Source organism: Oculina patagonica, chromosome 13 (genome assembly GCF_052425735.1).
Source record: "Oculina patagonica isolate OP01 chromosome 13, crgOcupat, whole genome shotgun sequence".
In the NCBI taxonomy this organism is placed as follows: Eukaryota; Metazoa; Cnidaria; class Anthozoa; order Scleractinia; family Oculinidae; genus Oculina; species Oculina patagonica.
Genome location: NC_135770.1, coordinates 36,414,663 through 36,437,494, shown reverse-complemented (window position 1 = coordinate 36,437,494; position 22,832 = coordinate 36,414,663). Strand labels below are relative to the sequence as shown.

General features: G+C 41.6%; 3 protein-coding genes and 1 non-coding gene across 6 annotated transcripts; 1 reads left to right on the top strand and 3 right to left on the bottom strand.

The window, feature by feature from the left end:
- Nucleotides 1-33: 33 nt before the first annotated feature.
- On the bottom strand, nt 34-14,979 carry LOC144635816 (aarF domain-containing protein kinase 1-like). Of its 2 annotated transcripts, none has more exons than XM_078494932.1 (8): nt 14,802-14,979; nt 5,170-5,253; nt 4,330-4,692; nt 3,759-3,917; nt 3,445-3,561; nt 3,081-3,227; nt 1,840-2,037; nt 34-673 (listed from the first exon to the last, which is right to left on the bottom strand). In XM_078494932.1, exons 1-8 carry the CDS (start codon nt 14,946-14,948, stop codon nt 314-316), a joined length of 1,575 nt encoding a protein of 524 aa, XP_078351058.1. In that variant the 5' UTR covers nt 14,949-14,979; the 3' UTR covers nt 34-313. The 2 variants fall into 2 exon arrangements, with proteins under 2 accessions (XP_078351058.1, XP_078351057.1); XM_078494931.1 differs by lacking the exon at nt 14,802-14,979 and adding an exon at nt 6,386-6,609.
- LOC144635837 (dehydrogenase/reductase SDR family member 7-like) lies at nt 8,391-22,832 on the bottom strand. Of its 2 annotated transcripts, none has more exons than XM_078494954.1 (8): nt 22,562-22,832; nt 21,273-21,397; nt 20,498-20,690; nt 20,213-20,259; nt 19,768-19,887; nt 18,760-18,962; nt 18,556-18,614; nt 8,391-8,480 (listed from the first exon to the last, which is right to left on the bottom strand). In XM_078494954.1, the coding sequence occupies exons 1-8, from the start codon at nt 22,821-22,823 to the stop codon at nt 8,467-8,469; spliced, it is 1,023 nt and encodes a 340-aa protein (XP_078351080.1). In that variant the 5' UTR covers nt 22,824-22,832; the 3' UTR covers nt 8,391-8,466. The 2 variants fall into 2 exon arrangements, with proteins under 2 accessions (XP_078351080.1, XP_078351079.1); XM_078494953.1 differs by lacking the exon at nt 8,391-8,480 and adding an exon at nt 17,528-17,727.
- Trnat-ugu (transfer RNA threonine (anticodon UGU)) lies at nt 9,380-9,458 on the bottom strand. Its single transcript has one exon. It is a non-coding gene; the product is annotated as a tRNA-Thr (tRNA).
- Nucleotides 10,278-14,041, top strand: LOC144635632 (uncharacterized). Its single transcript, XM_078494718.1, has 2 exons — nt 10,278-11,849; nt 13,064-14,041. Exons 1-2 carry the CDS (start codon nt 10,293-10,295, stop codon nt 14,039-14,041), a joined length of 2,535 nt encoding a protein of 844 aa, XP_078350844.1. The 5' UTR covers nt 10,278-10,292.

Genomic DNA, 22,832 nt, shown 5'->3' with positions numbered 1-22,832 from the left:
GAATTTTAACGGAATAATTGCGAGGACTTCTCCATTTACGTTTGACTCTCTCTCTTGTCAAAGAGCAAGTTTACAGAAAACGTTAAAAAAAATGCAAAAGTGGATTGCTCAGTTTCCAGCAAATTTTCGTCCTCAAATATCATCTGGGAAGTCAATGTTTTGCCAGATATACAATAAATTAAATATGCAAATGAAAATTATTTGACATCAGATTGTGGGTATTTTCCAGACACTGTTTTGTAGGTATTCCGCACAATGTTCGTCCAATTCTCACAAAAAGAGATTTTATCGTAAAACGATCTAAGCCCCTTCATCAAAGAAACGTCAATCTTCCCACAACTCTTGTAAAAAGTCTTCTTATCGTGGTAATTACACTACAGGCATATATCTGATAAAGCGTAATTCTTAGATGACTTATAGTAGAGTCAGCTTGAATTCGAACCCAATCCCTCCATCCGTCGCAGCTTTTCAGTCGTTGCTTAGTAACCGCGCGTATACAGCATCGTGACATGGTTATGAAGGAGCGGGAAGTGTCGCTTGTGCTGAGCCTGTAGTCTATACTCCGTAACAAGTCATTTGTTTTCAGTAAGAGCAGTAGTTGTCTGGGTACTCGATTGAGCAATTCGGTTATCTCTGTGAGGTATGTTGCAGCACTTGCCCTGATCTCTTCAGCCTGTTGGGAGATAAATCAATGCTGGGATCAGAATCCGGAAGAAGAAGAAAACAAATAAATGGAAGATCTTTTCCCATAACCGTATACAATCAAAGCTCTCGTTAGCTCGGGAATTCGAAAAAGGTGTAACTAGAGCTGGTCGCGCTTACGGAAAATGTGCTCCCGTGTGACTACTTGCTGAAATAATAAAGGCTGGTCTCTTACCAGAGCTTTTAGCATAACGCATTTTTCCTCAGTCTCAGTATAAAAAATCAGCTTGAACATTTAATTTGGAGATCTTTATCGACCATAATTAATAGCCAATGTGATCAATAAGTGCATACTTTTAGTAAACTGTGGACTACTTCGAATCAAAATCTTTTGAATGGTCACTTACGAGAGCTTAAAAAGACCAGTTGGTAATTCCCGAAAGTGGTCGAGGGCGTTCGCTTACGAGAGCTTTTAATTACAGAGTTCGTGCGATACTTCAAACAGTGTTTTACAATGGAGATGGCAACTAGAGCTTGCCGCTTACGAGAGAGTTTACATAGAGAGCTTCTACAATAATAGCTACTTACTATGTGAAGCTCATGCAGATCTGACCAATCATGACCAATGCAATGAGCCAATCAGAACTAGAAAACGCGCGAAAAATAGTCGCCACTGGTGTTGGTCTGTTCCCGTTTGGTTGAAAAAAAAATAACCCGTCTGCCTTGATTGGTTCGAACTTTTTCCCCTTTTTTCTTAATCACTTATTGTACCAATAGCAAATTTCCCTTTTCATATTCGTTGCGTAATTGGAGCGCGATCACTTGGGTGCCCAACTTACAGGTATCCAATTTGAACAACTTTAAATTGGATGCCTGTAATTGAACACCTATGTCATTCACGCGTAAATTACAGGCATTTTAAATGGGTGTTTCTTGCTGTCTCTGTTTAGTAAAACTGATTGCCTAAATTGCTGACATTTTCACTAAGACTCCCTAACCTCGACTTTTGTTTTTAATAAAATTGGTAATTGGGAGCACGGATGGCACAGTGGTGAGAAGGCTCGCGCCATATGTGGGTTGAGTTTGTTGTTGGTTCTCGCCCTTGCTTTGAATGTTTCTCTCTGGGTTCTCCGGTTTTCTCCGGTCTTTCTCCCTTCGTCTATTTTACTAAACCACAAGAACATCTGAATCACATACCTCGTCATCAGTAACAGGCCCTTGGTCTATCCCTGTAGTTATCACATCCCATGATCTGGCTGTCAGTATACAGGCTAGTAAACCATACATCTCTTCCACACCTAAAGCCTTACTGCTTTGTTTGATTCCCTCAAGGTCTGATCTGATCAGCGACTGCCACATCTTGCAGTAGTTTATGCGAAAATCACTGGATAATGTCTAAATCGTGTAGGAAGAAAAGTATTGTCCATAACAGGAAATTATTTTCAGTTTTCTCCCTTCTGTCCCATGAGTAGGCATGAATAGATTGTGCTAGTAAATTCGGGAAAAGTTGCTTCACAATATACCCAAAAGTTGCTCTAAAGTTGCTCAAATATCAAAAAGTTGCCACCAAAATTTAGAAAAGTTGCTTGCTCTCTAGAGTTATTTCCATTCTCCTCGTCTGAAATTTCATCTAATTGTGATGCCATAAGTGACTCGCACTTCAGCAAATACCAAGATGGCCGGTGGGAGCCGGCGGTAGGCTCTATGTTGCGGCGAATAACCGCTGGATTTAAGCGCCCGATAGATAGATAGCCGCTGTCCAGATTTCGTGGGCGTAAAGCAAGTGTTATTTTATTGTCATTGTCATATTGTATATCCTTAGTTTTAATAAAATCAGTTTTGATAAAACCAGTTTTAATAAAATCCTTCGAAATGAAACGACCTTTTATGGTTTGGATCGGTTATATATCAATTTGTTGCTCAAAAGTTGCCAAGGAAGGCAAAAGTTGCCCTAGGTTGCTGGTACTACAAAAAGTTGCTCAAAACACTAAAAGTTGCTCAAAAGTTGCCGAGCACAATCTATTTATGCCTACCCATGAGAGGTGTTTGGCAACACAACAGCCCCCAGGCAAACCAAGTTATACCCTCAACTGAACTGCTTTAACTGCAGATGATGAATAAGTGAAGAGAAGATCCCCGCAGTTAAGAACACAACTTAAGCTGTTGCGAAAATAAATTTCATATACTGAGTATTCATAATTTCATCTTCATCTTCCCCGGGTATATTATGAACCAATTTACATGTAATAATGACCAGCTCCCAGTTGGCTTGTTAGCTCAATTGGTTAGAGCGCTGCACCAGTATCGCAGAGGTCAGGGTTCGAGTCCTGGCAAGCCTGTTTTTTTTTTCAGGCTTTACTTTTGCAACTGCTTAAGTTGTGTTCATAACTGCAAGAATCTTCTCTTCATTTATTAAACAATATCTTAGAATGCATTACCTGATACAAGCCATGGTCTAGGAAGACAATCTCCACGCCATTCTGAGGGTTACGCCTCACAAGAATGTTGCCTGGGTGAGGGTCACAGTGCACGTATCCATTAACGAATATCATCTCACTATAGAGAAGGCCTAGCTTGTGTGCAACCTGAAATATAACCACAACGACAAATAGCTTGAGAAGTACATAATTATATCAACAACCTGAGAAAACATAAACTTATTTCAGGTCTTTGTAGTGTTTGATCTTCATTATGGAATATTTTGTCTTTAAATCTCGAAAAAGGAGGAAAATTGAGAGATGTCGTCAACAGAGAAACATTTATAATTAAAGCATAAACTAGCATCAAAGAGTTTTGTCTTGCCTCATCAGAAGATATCTTGTGGTTCTTCATGTAAGGTAGATCATCCACCTTGCCTCCATCACAGAATTCCATTGTTAGCACACGCTTCGTTGAAAACTGCCAGTAAATTTCTGGAATCTGAGAGGAGGATAACAATTTAAGTTATTAACTTGAAATCCACTAACTTGGCTTTAAAATATTCAAAATCAAATAGTGAGAAGTTGAGTATTGGTTTTGTACTCTTAAGTTCAGATTGATATGGTTTGTACCAACAGAATACAATCCTCACTGATCACTTTTTCTCGCATGCTACAAAACCTTAAAATCAGCCCTACCTTTACAAAAGGAAATTTCTCAAAAAACTGCATAATCTTCTCAGCATTTCGTCCTTCATGTTCAAAATCTAGCTCAAGTGGGAGATGCTTCTTTGACTCATCCACAAGCCACATGAACTTAAATTCTGGAAACAACCATGACACTGCTTTAGCTAGAATCTGCAAGACCAGTTTAATAAAACATGTTACACTGTTGACAATTGATGTTAATTATTAACATTTGTTTTATTACTTTTGCGGAGACACCAACCTAAAGAAAAAACGTCATTTTTGCATCAAGTTCTTTGGCTTATAGCTATATTCTTCTTAGGTAGTGAAAGAATTGGGTGTTAGAGCTGTTACTGTAGCAAGTAGCTTTTTCAAAGAAAGATTCTTAACCTATGGACATACAAGGTGGGTGGGGAGGGGAGGGGGTGAATTTGCTTCTACATCCTGAGGGTTAAGTGTAAATTACCAGTTAATGGAAACAAAATCTTGACCATTATTGGGAATGAAAAATACATAACCAGGCAAGATTTTGAAACACATACGACTTTTGGCATATGCCTACCTTAAGATATTCTCTACTCACCTCAAGTGTTGCCATGTCAACAGCAGCATGCTTTTGCACGTCTCTGTGCTGCACCTTTACAGCTACAACTCTACCGTCATGCAGTGTTGCCCTGTGAACTTGCGCCAGAGATGCAGCGCCAATGGGCTTGTCCTCAAAACTTGCAAACACCTCATTCACTTTACAATGCAACTCTTCTTCAATGACATGATGGATATCACTGAGAGGGCTCTGAGGTGCATCACTGTGAAGCACCTTCATGGTCTGTACATACTCTGCGGGCAACAGATAGTCTAAGGACCCTACATATTGACCCACTTTAATGTACGCTCCACCATTGACACAACACAAGTCACGCAGACTTATAGCAGATCTCAAGTGAACCTAAATTGAGGGAAGGAACAGAGAAAATGGAAAAATAGAACATTCCTCTATTATTATTATTAAAATGTAGAAACTGAGTGTCAAGAGTTTGAGTGATAAACTGCTTGGACTGGCCCCACAAAATGCTCTGAAGCCTTGTAATCTAGTTACAAGGGAGGGTATGTTTCGTTTCCCTGCCACATGATTATGGGGATGAGGCCAGAGTGAAATAAAACCAGTGTTTCCATACATTTTGATCATTGATGAGCCTTGTTGTTTGACTGTTGACTGTTTATCCACCAGATAAAGTGTTAACAAGGCTATCTATGCTATTCACTGGACAGCTATTTATCCAATACATTTGGCTATCCATTCTTTGCACCCCAAGGGGCAGGGAATCTAATCAGAATGTGTTATACCTGCAATTGGCTAATCATACTGGTTTTATAACTAGGAATAATTGTGTCACAAATTATTATACTTCTGTCTAACACTTACCTGAGATTTGAGTTTTGAATATTCTGTAGAGTTATTATCAATTCCCCAGAGTGTTCTTTTGTAGTCATAACTAATGAAAACAACCTTGAATTGGAACAGAAATAAAAAGGTTATCCATGTCCACATTTAGTTCACAGAATCTATAGAAAAGCTTATTCTATTAAGAGGCCCTGCCAGGGGGGTTCTCCGTGTCGCTTGTCTTAATTTAAAAATACGCAGTGTCGCTGTTTTATCAAACCCACGTCGCTGTCAGTAGTAAAATTGAAGGAAAATTGCTTGTCCTTGTCGGAATTTAAGTTTTTCCAAAAGGGTTGTCGTTTGTCACAATTTTATTTTATGTGCTGTCGCTACTTTTTGGGCCATGTCGCTTGTTGGAATTTACCCTGGCAGGACCTCTAGTAAATTAAACATATTCATTATGAAACCTTGGTTCAGGTTGGTAAAGAAGGTGGAAAAACATGGGAAGGGGAGGAATCATGATCCTGTTTCACAAACTGATTTTTGAAACATTCACACACCACTTAAGAATTGGTTCATGCTTAGCGTGCATTTGACGAGTTATGGATGCATGCAGGAAGTTTGGAGAGCACAAGACATGCATAAGAGTTGCTTGAGGCGTAGCTGAGAAAGTTGGGTACATACCCGTCAAAAAATCGGTCCGGACCTGATCACTTTTGAAGAGAAACAGGCGCCTATGGCCCTGCAACATATTGAAAGTGATTGGGTCTGTACCCAAATTTTTCTGTCATGTAAATGGCCTTATAGTCTATTGCGCCCTTATTTTTGAACCAATCACATCTCACATACAACCTTTTATGGTCATGTTGGTTGTAACAAACAGATGCCACTAATTGCATAACCATTATTTTCCTAGGAAGATATTTTGAGGCAAAAAGTTCCATTCTATAAACGACTGACACTTTAGAGAGGCTGATAGTCTATTGTACCTTGCATTTTAAAGGGGAACTTTGCAACCAAGGAACAGCTAATGTGGTCTGTACATTAACATGTGCGGGTTCATGCATGTGTTATGTCATCAGTTCATATGGAAATCTCGGACATCTACCGCCTACTGGAGATAGAAATCTGTGCTCGACAAACTACGTATATGGATAAATTGTACAACTGCATTTTATCGATAAGTATCTTTGCAGTATATATATATATACTGCACCAGAGCAGGCAGATAGCCCCAGCGCGTCAACAGAAATCTTACCGTGCGAGCGGCCCTTCCAACTCGAACCAAGCCATTGGAAGTTATTTTACGTTTTAACTCTTCTGGTCCATGCACAAGAGCAACTGTTACACCAGCTAACCCAGCACCGATTGTTGCATAGCCTATTGATTTTCTCAACAACCTCATCGGCTCACAAAGTTCACTGTTTCTGACCCCCGTTTCACGTCTTCAGCCTTCTTTACTGAAAAGCGTTACGTAACGAGGACTGGTCAGCGGGCTCTGCTCACAATTTGCTTCATATTATGCTACAGTTTGTGTCCATTCAAAAACGGCGACGAATATGTCGAATATGCACCTCCTCAGAAAAGGTTTTGTAAAAAATTGAATTCTGATTGGATAATAAGTATCGGAAACCTCTCGACTGCGTTAAGAAAATTTCCCCCCCTTTTAATTACCTATAATAAGCGCGTATTGATTCGAGGGCTTCATTCAGTCAGTAAAGATCAAAACTCACAAAATTTTTAAGTCCTGTCATCTATCTAGTACGGGAAGGAAGTGTTTCATTTGCCACCGACCTGGGGGTGGGTGGGTATGCTCCCTTGCATAATCCAGTTGATGTATCTATGTGCAAACTTTAAATGCAGGGCTGATCAAACAGCTAGGGGCTGATGTTATAAATTTATTTTGGCCCAATATTTCGGTTGAACAAAACCAACTTTCATCAGGGGCATACAGAAGTCACTGGTATCTATGTGCGGCGTTAAGGGTATGGTTTTGTCTATTTGGTCTGAAATAGGCTAGCAGGCCGTCGGGTTACCGCAACATACCAAATGTAGGAAAAACCAACTTGTTTCGTCGTTTGCGGTGAGTCACACGACAAGGGTCTTTGGTAACACAAAGTCTTATTTTACTCTCTTGTTGGTTCAGAGTAGCGCATATGCAAATTATAACGTGACTGTACATGTTAGACCAGTTTCCCGTCAACTTAATGCTTCAAAAGTCATTGTAGACTTTACATCTTCCCTCGCATCACTGCACAAGTTAAAAGACTGGTTCTAGCAAGGCTAATACGGTTTTTATCAACAACTTTCGAAAGTCCTTATGTTCACCTGATAACGTTGAGTTCTATAGTTAAATGATCACTAAAAGGTTTTCATACAAGTTTATAGCAAAGGTAGGGGCGACAGGTAGCTGGTAAATGCTTCCATAATAAACATTCGTGAAGTTTATCTATTGCAGAAGTTCACAGAATGAAAATTATCTAGTAAGTTCCAGTGATTAAAACAGCTTGAGTTACTAATATTTTTTATTTCCTTAATTCTATTTACACCCTTTTATCCACGTCCAGATCAACGTGCTGACCTTAAAATAGCAATGCTCCTAATCTAAACTGATATATACCAAGTCCAGACATGTTGCTATACCTATTACCGGTACATTCTTTTTGTAAACCAAACGAATATCACGTATGACAAGCACGTATGACACGTATGACAAGCGCGTGGACCGTACTGGGAGAAATAAGAGATTTATTACACGACTGAAGTGAAAAAGATTCACTGTTATAAATGTAAGCGAAAAGCGGAAAGGATGAAAAAACGGGATTCTGACCGAGAACCCACCAGGTGTTTCCGTCGGAAAAGAATTCCCTGACGTTGTTTGTAAGCCATTACAGTGCATGAATTCGCGCAGGTTCATTCGGGACAATATCTGGTACGGTTTAATAATTCTTAGAAAATAGTGAACAGGCAATGGAGCGATCTAATTGGTTGATTTTAGTTATTGGACCTCTGACTACCTTAGTCGTGTAATAAAAAATAATACTGTCAGTGATCTGGACAAGTCTTTCCTAGCCTGCGAATGCAGCCACCTCTCCTCATTCCCACATTCTTGTTTTTGGTTCCAATTTTTACACTTATACGCTGCGCTGGTTGAAAATCAACCTTGTAACTACCTTTTTTAAAACCTTATAAATATCTGTACTGAGTAGCAATTAACATATCTCATTGCTGGCGTTTTTGGAGTTTGCTATCAATGGGAGAGCGTAGGGTTTCCCCTGACGAGAACTACGTTTTCCAAGGAACTTCACGCGTGTCCACATACACATGTATCCAGCTCTTCTATGTAGTCTTTTCTGTTTAAAACAATCAATTAAAGAAAACACTTAGTAAAAAAGCGGTTTTCATTATACTTTTTGACACAAAGCAATTCAGTATTTGCCTGAGTGAACAGAAATCTCTCTTTGGCGGGCACTCAATTCTTATCCCACTTGAGACACGCGAAAAATTCCATACTGATGACGTGGCTAAATATAGTTTAGTGGAGTGTCTCTGATTGGTTGTTGCCTAGTTTCAAATTTTCGCGCGCAATTAACAACCAATCAGAGGCACTTCACGGATCTCCGTAGAGTTACGTCATCAGTATGGAACTTTTCGTATTGAATCTCAGACGTCTTTTGAGCGGAGACCTGTGCGCGCGAAGAAAAGGCGTTCAGTTTCCTCATGTGAAACATAGTTTTTGCCTTGGCATGGCGTCAGGCATTGATAAATGTGACAACGAAACACAAAATAACTTGGTTACCTTTTTCTTTCTTCTCTCTCATTTCCTTAATTCGTGGTTGTACCATTTTAGCTGCAATTCTAATTAATAGCAAAGTAAGTAAGTAAGTACCTGTTGAAGTGAATAAAACAGTAAAGAAGCAATAAAGAACAAACAACTTTAAAGTAGTTTTTAGTCTACTCAATGAATAATAAAGTTTGGTTTTGTAGTAATAAACCGCATAAACTCATAAATAGTTATTTTTTTATCTTTTTCTTGGTTTTCCAAACTTCTCAGCCAATCAAAGAGCTATAATAATAATAATAATAATACTTAATTGACCACTCCCCCAATGGGGCTTTTCAGGGCCAATGTGAAACAAATATTTTAAATAAACATAACATGGTTAAAAACCCCAACTGGCAGGAGGCAGACCAGTTGGCTATATACAAACGCAGCCGAGGAGTTGAACTCGGGACTACCGAGAACAAATCCAGGTAGCGGTCAGAACGGGACTTGAACCCGCGACCTCCGGATTACAAGTCCAGCGCTCTAACCACTCGGCCACGCTGCCTCCACAGCTATCAACCGCACGTGCAATATATCGGGCACGTGACTACACTTTGACGTCTCCGCCTCCCAAACAAACTTGGTTTTTGATTAGCCAAGAAATGGGGAAACCAATGAACATACTATGTGTCCTTGAATAAGCGCCCATGCTCTCCCTCGAATAAGCGCCCTCCCCCGAATAAGCGCCCACACCCTGGCCAAAATAGCAAATGAGTGCCCCCTTACGTTCTTAAATTGTAGGGATACAAGGAAAACCTGTGTCTGTTTTTCCTATTACCGCACTCTTTATAAGAGCCATAAATTTTCCAGTTTTTTGAAAGAAAAGCTTAATAAGGTCCCCTCCCTTAAGCGCCTCCGTTCCAAGAATGACAAGAATGACGGTTTTTCGCACCGGAGATCCTATCAGACGCGACAGGATGTTGGAAGACAGACGCATGGGTGTGTCTATTGTGATAAGACCGGTCATTTTTCAGCAAATTGTCCAAAAGTTGTCGCAGTTGGAGACCGCAAAAGAATCCTCAGCCAAAAGCAATTATGTTTTAATTGTACTGGTGATAGACACAGAGCTGAAAGCTGTACAAGCCGCGGATGCCACAACTGTCAACGCAAGCATCACACATCGATTTGCGACCAGACAAACAACGCGAATGTCGGAAGATTTTTGACAGCACAAGACAAGGGAACATGCAAGGTCATTTACCCTGTGGTGGTGGTCGAGGTCAATGGAATCAAGTGCCGTGCACTCCTTGACACTGGAGCAGGCAGTTCGTATGCGTCCTCTGCCATTTTGGACCGTCTCCGGATCAGACCACTTCGTGAAGAGTTCAAACGCATAGAAATGATGCTGGTATCAGTCAACAAGGCCATCGGGGTTTACGGAGTGACAATTGACAGCCTCGACGGAAATTTCCGGTTGGAAACTGAAGTCACGAAAGTGGATCGTGGGTCTTTGCTATCACTTGAAAACCCAAAATACGCTGAAGTTATCCAAAAGTACCCCCACCTTACAGGCATACAGATGACAGATCGAGATGACAAACCCGAACTTCCAGTTCACATTATACTGGGCGTGAGTGACTACGCAAGGATAAGAACAGAGGCCAGACCAAAGATAGGAAGTCCTGGTGAGCCTGTGGCGGAGTTAACAAAATTTGGATGGACAATTATGTCGCCTGGGAAAGAAGTGGACATCTCTAGTATGCTTCTAACTCAAACAGCAGCAGCAGACTACGAACAGCTTTGCAAACTAGACGTGCTCGGAATACAAGACACAGCGATCAGTGACCAAGCAGACGTGTATGAAGAGTTCAAGGAGCAGTTAACTCGAAGCGCGGAGGGCTGGTACGAGACAAGTCTCCCCTGGAAAGGAAACCACCCTACCCTACCCAACAACAAGGCGGGAAGCTTGAAACGACTGGAAAATACCGTTCGAAAACTAGAGAAGCAGGGTCACTTAGAGCAGTATGATGCTATCATCAAAGAGCAACTTGCTGAGGGAATAGTAGAGCCAGCCGAAGAGCAAGCAGTGGGACGAGAGTTTTATATACCACACAAACCCGTGATAAGAGAAAGCGCTGAAAGTACGAAGCTTCGTATTGTCTATGATGCTTCAGCTCGGGCGTTTGACAAGGCACCCTCACTCAATGATTGCCTACACACAGGTCCACCCCTTCAAAATCAACTGTGGTCAGTGATGGTGCGAGCAAGATTCCACCCAGTCCTTACAACAGGCGACATGAAGCAAGCCTTCTTGCAAGTCAGGATCCGCACGCAGGACCGTGATGCCATGCGTTTCCACAGGATTGCGGATCTTGAAACGAGACGAGTGGAAACTTTGCGATTTACGAGAGCTCTGTTCAGACTTTCGTCATCGCCCTTCCTGCTAGGGGGAGTAATTAAGCAACACTTAGAGAACTGTCGTAAAGCCTACCCAGAGATTGTGAACGAGATTGAGAGGAGTTTGTACGTCGACGATCTGATCAACGGTGGTCCTACTGTAGAGGCCGCTAATCAAGTCAAGAAGACCTCAACCGAAGTGTTTTCACAAGGTGGTTTCACACTTCACAAATGGCACTCGAACGCCGCGGAGCTAGACGTAGTGAGTACAAATCAGACCAGTGAGACGCAAGAGACCTATGCAAAACAACAATTAGGCGTTCCCCAGCGGGGGAAGGGAGCGCTCCTCGGAGTTCCATGGGACAAAGAAAAGGACACTATCGAAGTCAAATTCCCTCCTGAACGTGTCCAGCCTACCAAGAGAAACTTATTGACGAAGTTGGCTAAAGTTTACGACCCCCTCGGGTTGGCCTCGCCCACAACATTGAGTGGGAAACTACTTTACCGCAAGGCCTGCGAACTGAAGATAGCATGGGACGCAGAACTACCAGAGGAAATAGCCAAGCAGTTATCACGATGGGAAGAAGGTTTACCTCCAAGCATAACCGTGCCCAGGCCTCTCACGGCGCAAAGAGAGAAAATAACCAACATTGACCTGCACTGTTTTGGTGACGCAAGTGGTAGAGGAGTTTCAGCAGCCTTGTATGCTGTAGTCACACAACCATCTGGGGTTAACGTGGGGCTTGTAACTGCAAAGGCAAGATTGGCAAAGCAAGGCCTGAGCATCCCCCGACTGGAGCTGGTTTCTGGTCATATGGCGATTAATCTGATAACCAACACAAGAGATGCGCTGGAGGGCTTTCCTGTTGGTGAAATGTACTGTTGGCTTGACAGTACTGTAGCTTTACACTGGATACGAGGAGCTGGGGACTACAAACAGTTCGTCAGCAACCGGGTTGGCAAGATCCAACAACATTCAGAGGTAAAATGGCGTCACGTGACGAGTCAAGAGAACCCTGCAGATTTGGGAAGTCGTGGTGGAAGTGTGCAAGGAGAGGAGCTATGGTGGAGAGGACCCAAATGGTTAGTAGAGAAAGAAAGCTGGCCGTACGACATCGTGACGGATAGCACTCCTGAAAGCCAAGCAGAGGCAAAAGTGACCCGAGAAGTATTTGCCGGAGCCCGAGAAGTGACAGACGAATTTGACGTGCTGCTTGAGAAGTTTGCTTTGTGGAAAGTACTGAGAGTTTGTGCCTGGATTGCGCGTTTTGTGAACAACACCCGTAAACACAAGGAGCAAAGAACAAAGGGACCCCTCACGACTGACGAGATAGAGAGACAACACTTTTCTGGGTGGCACGTGCTCAAAACAACGCGAAGGGAGGCGAGAAATTTGAAGAAGATCGACTGCAGCTGAACCTACAAGAGAGACAAGACGGGCTACTGGAGTGTCGCGGGAGAATCCAGGGAGATTATCCCATTTATCTCCCAGACAGTCACCCCTTCACGGAGAAGCTAACAATGGTTTCTCATCAGGCCACACTCCATGGGGGAGTTGGACTCACACTGACAAAAGTGCGTGAACGTTACTGGGTACCGAGACTTAGACGGCTGGCGAAGAAAGTGATTAAGAAATGCTATGGATGCAAACGATTCCAGGCAGTTGCACTGAAAAACCCACCTCCTGGGAATTTACCGAGAGATCGAACTGAAGGAAGAACAGCATTTCAAGTGATCGGTGTCGACTTCGCCGGACCACTGAAGTACCGAAAGGGAAAGAAGAACGAAGGCAAGGCGTACATTGTACTCTACGCATGTAGCCTAACACGCGGAATCTATTTAGAGTTGCTGCCAAACATGGAGACGACAGAATTCATAACCAGTTTGAAGCGGTTCATCGCACACCGGGGACGACCAGAAAAGATTTACTCCGACAATGGAAAAACGTTTGTCGGCGCCGCAAACCTTCTCAAGACCATTATGAGTGACGAGAAAGTTCACGACTACCTGGCGAAGCACAGAATAATGTGGCAATTCAACCTAAGCAGAGCTCCCTGGTGGGGAGGACAGTTCGAACGCCTTATCGGAATGGTCAAACGAGCGCTGTACAAGTCCATCGGTGGTGGCCTCCTGACCTGGGCAGAACTGCAGGACGTTTTATTAGACGTCGAAGTCGCACTTAACAACCGCCCCCTCAGCTACGTGGAAGATGATCCACAACTGCCGGTCCTCACTCCTAACTCGTTGCTGTTTGGACAACCAAACCTACTACCGGAATTGGAGCACCATCATCTAGAGACCCCAGACCTCAGGAAGCGCGCGAAGTACCTCAAGCGGTGTAAAGACACGATGTGGCGACGGTGGACAGATGACTATTTACGGGGATTACGCGAGCAGCATCGCCTTAAACATTCGGGAAGCCAAAGTGACATAGCCGTGGGTGACGTGATGTTGGTGAAAGACGACGAAAGAAACCGCGGGAAATGGAAGATGGGGATCGTTGACGAGCTCATCACTGGACGAGATGGTATAGTGAGAGCTGCTAGGATGAAAGCCGGAACTGGGTCGTACCTTGAGCGGGCGCTACAACAGCTCTTCCCCCTTGAGTTGTCGTGTGATCGTGAACCTCGGAGAGCGCAGAACGTACTAAGCGTCAACGCAGTGGAGTTCGCCCCAAGAAGAGAAACGAGGCAGGCAGCACGAGATGCCCGAGGACGCATTGCTGCTATAGCAAGTGATGAGAGCAACTAAGGAACTGTGAACAATTTCGTAACATTCGCTTTATTCAATTATGAACTATGAAATCATTGTTTCGTTTTCGAATTAGTATAGTTTGACAAAGTTTAATTTTCAATAGACATTTGCTCTTTTCGAGTCAAATGGGGGGAGGGTGTTGGAGATTTATAGTTGCGTTACTTACAGGCGCGTGACAAAAAGGGATTCATATCGTGACAGTAATTAACAGCCAATCAGAACAATGTAACTAAGCTTGAGCGACAAGTTGATCACGTGAACATAGAATACATAACGGAAAGAATGATCTGTGATTTTAGAGTAGAAAAGAGAACGTGTTCGGTGACGGTGAAAACTTATTGTGAGCTTTGTGACGAATAAACGTATTGAGACGAGACTAGTGTTGGGTGAACTGGTGATTTCCAACAATTCTATACATGACTAACACTTTAGAAATTCTGGTAATCCATTGTGCCTTGCATTGGTTGTAACTACTCCAAAGTGAAACTCTGTATTAATCAATGAACAGCTAATCATTAACACTGCATGGATGTCTTTGCATACACTGTACACGTGCGGGTGCATGCATGTGTTATGTCATCAGTTCATATATGGAAATCTCGAACATCTATCGCCTACTGGAGATAGAAATCTGTGCTTGACAAACTACGTAGTTGGATAAATTGTACAACTGCATTTTGTCGATAAGTATCTATGCAGTATATATATACTGCACCAGAGCAGGCAGATAGCCCCAGCGCGTCAACAAAAATCTTACCGTGCGAGCGGCCCTTCCAACTCGAACCAAGCCATTGGAAGTTATTTTACGTTTCAACTCTTCTGGTCCATGCACAAGAGCAACTGTTACACCAGCTAACCCAGCACCGATCGTTGCATAGCCTATTGATTTTCTCAACAACCTCATCGGCTCACAAAGTTCACTGTTCACTGTTCCCTTTCACCCTCTTCTTCATTGAAAAGCGTTACGTAACGAGGACTGGTCAGCGGGCTCTGTACTCAACTTGCTTCATATAATGCCGCAGTTTGTGTCCATTCAGAAACAGTGACGTACATGAAAAATTTGATTTCTGATTGGATAACAAGTATCGGAAACCTCTAAGATTTCCCACTGTATAATAAGCGCGTATTTAATCGAGTGCTTCATTCAGTCAGTAAAGATCAAAACTCACAAAATGTTCAAGTCCTAGGGAAGGGAAGTGTTACATTTACCGCCGATCTTGGGGGGTGGGACGGAGCGGGGGTGTACACTCCCTTGCATAATCCATTTGATGTATCTATGTGCGGGGTTAAGGGAATGGTTTTGTCTATTTGGTCCGAAATAGGCTAGCCGGCCGTCGGGTTACCGCAACATACCAAAGGTAGGAAAAAACCCACTTGTTTTGCGGTGAGTCACGCGATAAGGGTCTTTGGTAATACAAAGGGTTATTTCACTCTCTAGTTGGTTCAGAGAAGCGCATATGCAAATAGTTTTCCGTCTACTTTGTGCTTCAAAAGTCATTGTAGACTTTACATCTTCTCTCGCATCACTGCACAAGTTAAAAGACTCGTTCTAGCAAGTCTGATATCAACTTCGTTCCCAGGGCAAGGGAAAAGCCCTGGGAACGAGGTTGGTCTGATATGGTTTCGGAAGTCCTTTCAAGAGTTGATAACTTTCAATAGTCTAATGATGACTAAAACAGCTAAAAGGTTTTCATTAAAGTTATTGAACATTTTTCCTTTTTGATTCACAGCAAGTGCTTAAGTGGTAAGTTCTTCCATAATTAATATTCGTGAAGTTTCTCTATTGTAGAAGTTTACAGAATGAAAATGATCTAGCAAATTCCAATGATTGAAACACCTTGAGTTACCAATATTTTTATTTCCTTAATTCTATTTAGAGGGTCTTAATGGGGTTAACCGTTAGCCGTAAAACGGCCAAATATTTAACCGTTAGGCGTAAAAATTGGAACATTTTAACCGTTAGCCGTAAAGTATGTTAACCGTAAAAAATCGATCAGTAATTATAAATAAACCAAACTAGTTCACTTCATCGTCCCAGAATGGCCCCGAGACCTAATTAATATGTTTTTTAATAATGGAAATTAATTTTTAACTTTTTAAAACAATGAAAATTAAGTTTTAACTTCTGTTAACCGTTATGGAAATAAATTAACCGTTAGCCGTAAAAAAGCCAAAATTTTAACCGTTAACCGTAAAGGCCACCACCCCATTGAGACCCTCTATTTACACCTTTTTATCCACGTCCAGATCAACGTGCTGTCCTTAAAATAGCAATGCCCCTAATTTAAACTGATATATACCAAGTTCAGACATGTTGCTTTACTTTTTCTTCATCTCACGCTTGCTTATTACATAATTTTTGTAGAACCACGCGAATATCACGTTTGACGTATGTATATCTTATTTACCCAACGCGAGGGGCGTACTAGGACAATATCAGCCCAGGGAGGATATTCTCCCAGTACGGTCCCGAGCAAGCTTGGTTAATAAGAGATTTATTACAAAGAGGAAAGAGGAGGCACTTGCCTCGTCTAGAATTAAACCAAAAATTAAAAAAGAAAACGTTTAGTTGCGAAAATAATTCACAGTTGAACAAAACTGACTTTTCAGAAGAAATACCTTGTAAAAATGCTGAAAAAATTTGCGGTTTGCGCCATTGGCGATCGCTGATTTTGCCTCGTCTATGCCAAAAGTCTGGTTACGGCCCTGACGACTGAAGTAAAAAAAAAATTATAGATCTAAGCGGAAAAGATAAAAAGAACAGGATTCTGACCAAGGACCCACCAGGTGTTCCGGTCGGAAACTGTTCCCTGACGTTGTTTCACAAACCAACAACAAGCACGAAAGGGTTTTTCATGCAAGTTAAGTTGATTTTTTCACTTTTGTAAGCCATTACAGTGCATAAATTCGCACAGGATCATTCGGAACAATACGTGGTACTGCCAGTACTTCGAAAATATTGAAGATTGATCTGATTGGTTGATTTTAGTTATTGGCCCTCTGACTATCTTAGTCGTGTAATAAGAATTATCAAAAACAATGGTATATTGCAATTCCTGCGTTTTGATTGGTTAACAGGCAATGGTATATGAGCTCATATACCATTCACCACAAATATGGCAGCAAAAACGCGTGAACGAAAACAGCTGGGGAGCTCAAATATTGCAATTAATATTCTTTGGGCGTTCTTGATAAAACAATTATTCCACTCGCACTTGTTGGATATGAGATCGTTATAGCCAACTTGGGGCAACGCGCCTCGTTGGCTATCTACCATCTCATATCCAACGCGCACTTGTGGAATAATTGTTAAATAATACTGTCAGTGATTTGGACGAGTATTTTCCTAGCTTGCGAACACAGCCACCTCTCACTACTCCTGGCCGGTTTGGCATTATTCACACGCCAGTGTTCTCTGACTTTTTTCTTCTTGTTTTTGGTTTCAAGTTTTACTACTAATACGCTTGGCTGGTTGAAAATCAACCTGGCAACTCCCTTCCTTAAAAACTATTAAATATCTCAGTGCAGTAGCAATTTATATTTTTTGAGTCTTTGCTGGCGTTTTCTGATTTTGGCATCGATGGAAGAACGTAGGGTTTCCCTTGACGAGAATTACATGGTCCAAGGAACTTCACCCGCGCGTGTCCATATTACATGTGTCCAGTTCTTCTATGAAGTCTTTTCTGTTGAAAAAACAAACAATTAAAGAAAACACTAAATTTAGTTACAAAATTGTTTTCATAATACTTTCTGACTCCAAGTAGTTCTGTATTTGTTTGAGTGAACAGAAATCTCTCTTTGGTGGGCACTCAATTCTTCCCCTCTTTGAGAGACGCCTGAGATTCAACGCGAAAAAATCCATACTAATGAACTTGGTTTTCATAAGCGACGGAGCCGGAGTCGAAGTAGTAAGAGACCTTAGAACCTAGTGAAAATAAAAAATAAGAGTCGTAAGCGGAGTTATAAGCTCGACGGATTCGGAGTCGAAAGAATCAGAACGTTTCGATTTTCTTCCGATTCTGCTTATGACTCCGTCGCTTATGATCCAGTGAAAACTACACTGAGGGAGTCACAAGCAGAAGCAAAAGAACAAACCAATCAACATGCTAGTTCTGCTTCCTTTCTGCTTGCGACTCCAACAATCTAGTTTTCACTAGATCGTAAGCGACGAACTCATAAGCGGAATTGGAACTCTGTTTACGACTTCGTCGGTTTGATTTTCACTAGACTGTATCACTGCGCTTCCGACTCCGTCTACGTCGTTAGTGAAAACCAGCTTTTAGTGTAGTGCCTCTAATTGGTTATTGCTTAGTTTTAAACTTATCGCGCGCAAGAAACAACCAATCAGAAAGACCCGCAGTGACACTATGCAGATCTCTGTAGATCTACGTCATTAGAAATGAGCGCGCTGAGAAAGGCGTCTGTTTTCTCATGTGAGGCACAGTCGTTGCCTCGGCATGGCATTAGGCATTGATAAACGTCACAACGAAAACACAAAGTAACTTGAATACCTTTTTCTTTCTTCTTTCTCAGTTCTTTGACTCGTGGTTGTTGCATCTTAGCTGCAATTCTAAACAGCAAATGGATTAAAACAGTAAATAAGTTATAGGAACAAACAACTTTTTAGTAGTTTTTTGCCTATTCGCTGAAAAATAAAATAATTAATATAATACTGCATGTTGCACGTTAATATATGCAGAATTGGTGTTACTCACCCTTTAACAAGCCACGGACAGTAAAGAGCGACATAAAAAAAGATCAAAAAGTCTTGGCAAGCCATCACAACTTCATTCAGCTCATTTGCTAGCGCCACTGCAATAAGTCGAGCACAGCGGTCAGCAGACATCTCTCTATAACCCTCTATAACGGTATCCTGGGTATCACCATTACTCCCTGCTTTCACTTTGTCAATAAACAGCTGCAAAGAAACACATAACATTTCTTTTGTTTTCATATTTCTTGTGCACAAAGTAAACAATTTAAGATGAAACACATTGGCAATGTCAAGCTTTTCGGAGATTTTTTGCGTTTTTTTTATTTCTCTCAAGCTTTCTCTTATACGATTTTGTTAGCATTTCAATCGCCTTTGTTCGTGTTGGAAAAGTTTTCATATAAACGTCAAGAAAAGTGAACATTTTTTTACAGAAAGTGTCAAGGTAGGCAGCTGGTTATCAAAGACATCTTTTGGCGGTAAAAGTGATGACGTCACAAATGCAATAAGGACCATGGTCCAACAAGCTCAGTTTTGGCCAGTTTAGGTCTCAATGGTTTAATGGCTGCAAAAGACTGGGAAGGGCTGAGCTCACTGGACTCCATTTTCGTCCCCATAGCCCTTTTGGTTTCTCTTAGCCGGGAAGGCCTTGGCACGAGAAACGAAGGGCTTAGGACTTCCAGTCTTCAAGTATGCAGTCATGATGTTTCAAAAGAATGTATGAGAGAGTCGTCGTGTTTTTGACTTCTGTTCAAGAATTCTCTGTTTCAAACAGCCAATCAAAAAAATTCAAATTAATTAAAAATTTCCATTTCCCCAGAGCCCTTCGTTTTAAGAGACGTGATAAGGGCTATGGGAATGAGAATGGCTGGACTCTGGGTCAAGTGGCCTGAGTTCAAGGACTGTTTGGGGCCATTGTGTTATGATCTTGGGCAAGACACTTTACTCTCACAGTGCCTCTCTTCAGCCAGGAGTATGAGTGGGTACCCAAGTGCAGACTACTTTTATTTACCTGATTTGTATCTCCTGCTAATGCATTTTGTAATACTTGAGATTTGACAAGTCCTGGACACACCACGGTAACTTTTATGTTCTTTGAACTAAGTTCCTGTCGTAGTGCTTGAAAATAACCCTAAATATAAAAAAATAAATAAGTGTGGTGCCAGAAAATGTCCATACTCTTCCCCACAGAAGAGATTCCTGGGGGTGAGAGGGGTCTCAAGGGCCAAAAAACTTTAAGAAAATGTATGAAGCTTAATTAAAATTTTTAGAGGGGTGGGGGATTTTTAGGAAGTAAAAGTAAGTAGTATGGATAAATTATGGAACTACACAATGTGAATCTCTCATCATTCTAACTTATTTAAGGAGGGGGTACCTAATCAAAAGTGGGTCACTTTCAAGGAAATACAGTATACATTGTTTGCTTTTCATCATTACCATACAAAAATGTTTCTCACCTCTATAGCAAACTTTGATGCACAATACAAAGCCATGGTTGCAGATGCTGAAATAAAACAAGTGAAATATTTTGTCAGTTTAAACTTTTTGTTTCTGAAGTTATCAAAACATCAGTGGTGGATCTGGGGGAGGAGATGGGGCCCCTTCCTTATTTTTTGGTAATTGCCTTTTTTTAAAATATGACTAAAATCTCCCACTAAAAATTTCTTGGGTGTACACACACAAAGAAGGGCCTCTTCCTTAGTTAAAGGTGTGGATCTGCCACCGAAAATAATTTTCATTACCTAACTTTCCACCCGGGCTACTAATGACAGTTACGTGTCCATCTTCCTTTTCCAGGAAGTGAGGTAAAACAGCCTTAGTGAGCGACAACACACCCAGGAAATTAACATCCATTACACGCTGATCAACAGAGAGCTTTGTATGTTCTGCCAGTCCAACCTGCAACATGCCGGCATTGTTGACCAATACATCAATCTGTGAAGAAGATGTTTTCTGCTTTGGTAAACAAATGGTCAGTCAGTTTGATTTACATTTACATTTACATTTATTCTGGTCTAAATTGGAATATCTTAATTTTATTCCTCAACCCTTTAGCATCCTAGAATAATGTGATATTAAAGTTCCATCAATATACCAATCCACCAATTCTAGGCAGCTATGAAAGTTCCCATGGGAGGCGTGGTGGCCTAATGAATAGTGCGCTGGACTCCAGAACGAGTGGACTGGGTTCAAGCCTGGCAGTGGTCGTTGTGATAAGATAAGATAAGATTTGTGTTCTTGGGGAAGAACACAAAGATAAGATTTGTGTTCTTGGGGAAGACACTTAACTCTCATAGTGCCTCTCTCCACCCAGGTGTATAAATGGGTACCAGTAAACTAATGCTGGGGGGTGACCCTGTGATGGACTAGCATCCCATCCAGGGGGGAGTAGAAATACTCCTAGTCACTTCATGCTACAGAAACCAAGATAAGGTCCGGCCTGTATGGGCCACTAGACTCAATGTGTCACCACATACCCTGTAATGATTTACTGCCACTGACCAGTAGGTCTATTACCTTGTGAAAGTGCTGCAATACTGGTTTTGTTAGGGCCTTGTGAGATTGAAAGTCAGACATATCAATTGGCAGAACCAGAAAGTGACTCTCTGCTGTGGCATCTGGAAATTTCTCTTTGTTGTAGGCTGGCAAAGAATGATGCAGAAATTTTGAATAAGCCGTAAGACTATTATAGGGGAGACTGGGGACAAGTTCAAAATTGAAAGAGAGAGGGACAGGGATGAATCTAAATTTCTTATTTTTTTTATGAGCATTGGCCGTTTTTATGCTAGAGACGTTAAAGCCGTCTTAGACGTTAAAGCTGTCTCGAGACGACATTAACGTCTAGTATAAAAACGGTAAATAAGACAGACGCCTTTAACATCTGATGGCTTTAACGTCTCTTCGTTAAAGAGCATCTGAACGACGCTCTTATCGGACAGCTTTAACATCTCAGACGTTAAAGCCATCTAGTATAAAAACGGGACGTCGTTAACTAGTATAAAAACAGTAAAAAAGACAGACGCCTTTAATGTCTGATGGCTCTACGTCTTCGTGTTCAGTGTCCTCTGAGTGTCGAACCCAGTCTTTTTTTTATTTTTTTCTGAAAAGCTGTCTGCTAAATGTGTCCCGTTTTTATACCAGACGTCTTTAACGTCTTAGACGTTAAAGACATCTAGATGACATTATTGTCACTAGCATAAAAACAGCCATTGCTGAATAGATAAAGTGCTGGATTTGAAATTGGGAGGATAAGGGTTCAAATCCAATTCTAACCAGTAGTTCAACTCCACAGTTATGCTTGTAAATAGCCAATGTTATAATGCCCCCTCACCCCCTACCAGAAATAGCCCGATGTTTTTACCCCCTCACAAAAAGTCAACTTTTTCCCTAACCTCTTCAGAAATATTCAAAAGACCAAAGATTACCCCTTCCCCTTCGAACCCTGCTAGCAGAGTCATTCAACCTTTCCAACATAAGTCGGGAAAGAGGAAGGCGCCCCCCCCCCCCTTCAGAAAATCTCGTCCATAGGTAGAACGGGAGGGGGACTCTGGGAGAGGGGGTGTGGATATGAATGGACCCCCTTTCCCTGGTAACGAGACTGCATCTAAAATAAAACTAAACAGAAAGAGTCCATTTAATTTCCATATTCTCCAGGATATCTTGAGTTTCCGTAAGCTAATATGCTTCTTTTTAATTTTACACCATTGTTTTTGAGTGGTCACGCAACGGTAACTTGTCAGCCAAGGCTATCAACATGAGAAAAAGGCCACTATTTATAAAACGGAAAGCATGAAAAAATAACTTACCGACACATCCTTCCTTCACTCTCTCCAATTCTGCTTTTCTTCTTGCTGACAGGACCAATTTACAGCCACATTTTGCCAGTTCGTAAGCTAAATGCTCGCCAATACCGCTCGAAGCTCCAGTGATCCACACAACTTTACCACGAAGTTTAGCTTCGGGTTTGGCGCCAAATTTCTCGCAAAACCAAAGTCGTGGATTGCAGTCAAGACAAAGTACAAACATTGAAAGAATTAGAATTGCGCTGATGATGATGATTAAAAACATTTTAAGCTC

What these genes read in the sequence shown, in the direction of transcription:
- LOC144635632 (XM_078494718.1), top strand. Translation starts at nt 10,293, where the DNA reads ATGATGCTGGTATCAGTCAACAAGGCCATCGGGGTTTACGGAGTGACA. An exon ending in CAGAACTACCAGAGGAAATA is followed by an intron (nt 11,850 to 13,063) that starts GCCAAGCAGTTA and finishes AAGTACCGAAAG; the next exon opens with GGAAAGAAGAACGAAGGCAA.
- LOC144635816 (XM_078494932.1), bottom strand. Translation starts at nt 14,948, where the DNA reads ATGAGGTTGTTGAGAAAATCAATAGGCTATGCAACGATCGGTGCTGGG. An exon ending in ACAAGATATCTTCTGATGAG is followed by an intron (nt 3,228 to 3,444) that starts GCAAGACAAAAC and finishes GTTATATTTCAG; the next exon opens with GTTGCACACAAGCTAGGCCT. An exon ending in TAGACCATGGCTTGTATCAG is followed by an intron (nt 2,038 to 3,080) that starts GTAATGCATTCT and finishes TACACGATTTAG; the next exon opens with ACATTATCCAGTGATTTTCG.
- LOC144635837 (XM_078494954.1), bottom strand. Translation starts at nt 22,823, where the DNA reads ATGTTTTTAATCATCATCATCAGCGCAATTCTAATTCTTTCAATGTTT. An exon ending in TAGCAGGAGATACAAATCAG is followed by an intron (nt 18,963 to 19,767) that starts GTAAATAAAAGT and finishes GTTTCTTTGCAG; the next exon opens with CTGTTTATTGACAAAGTGAA. An exon ending in TGTCCGTGGCTTGTTAAAGG is followed by an intron (nt 18,615 to 18,759) that starts GTGAGTAACACC and finishes TTTGCTGTTTAG; the next exon opens with AATTGCAGCTAAGATGCAAC.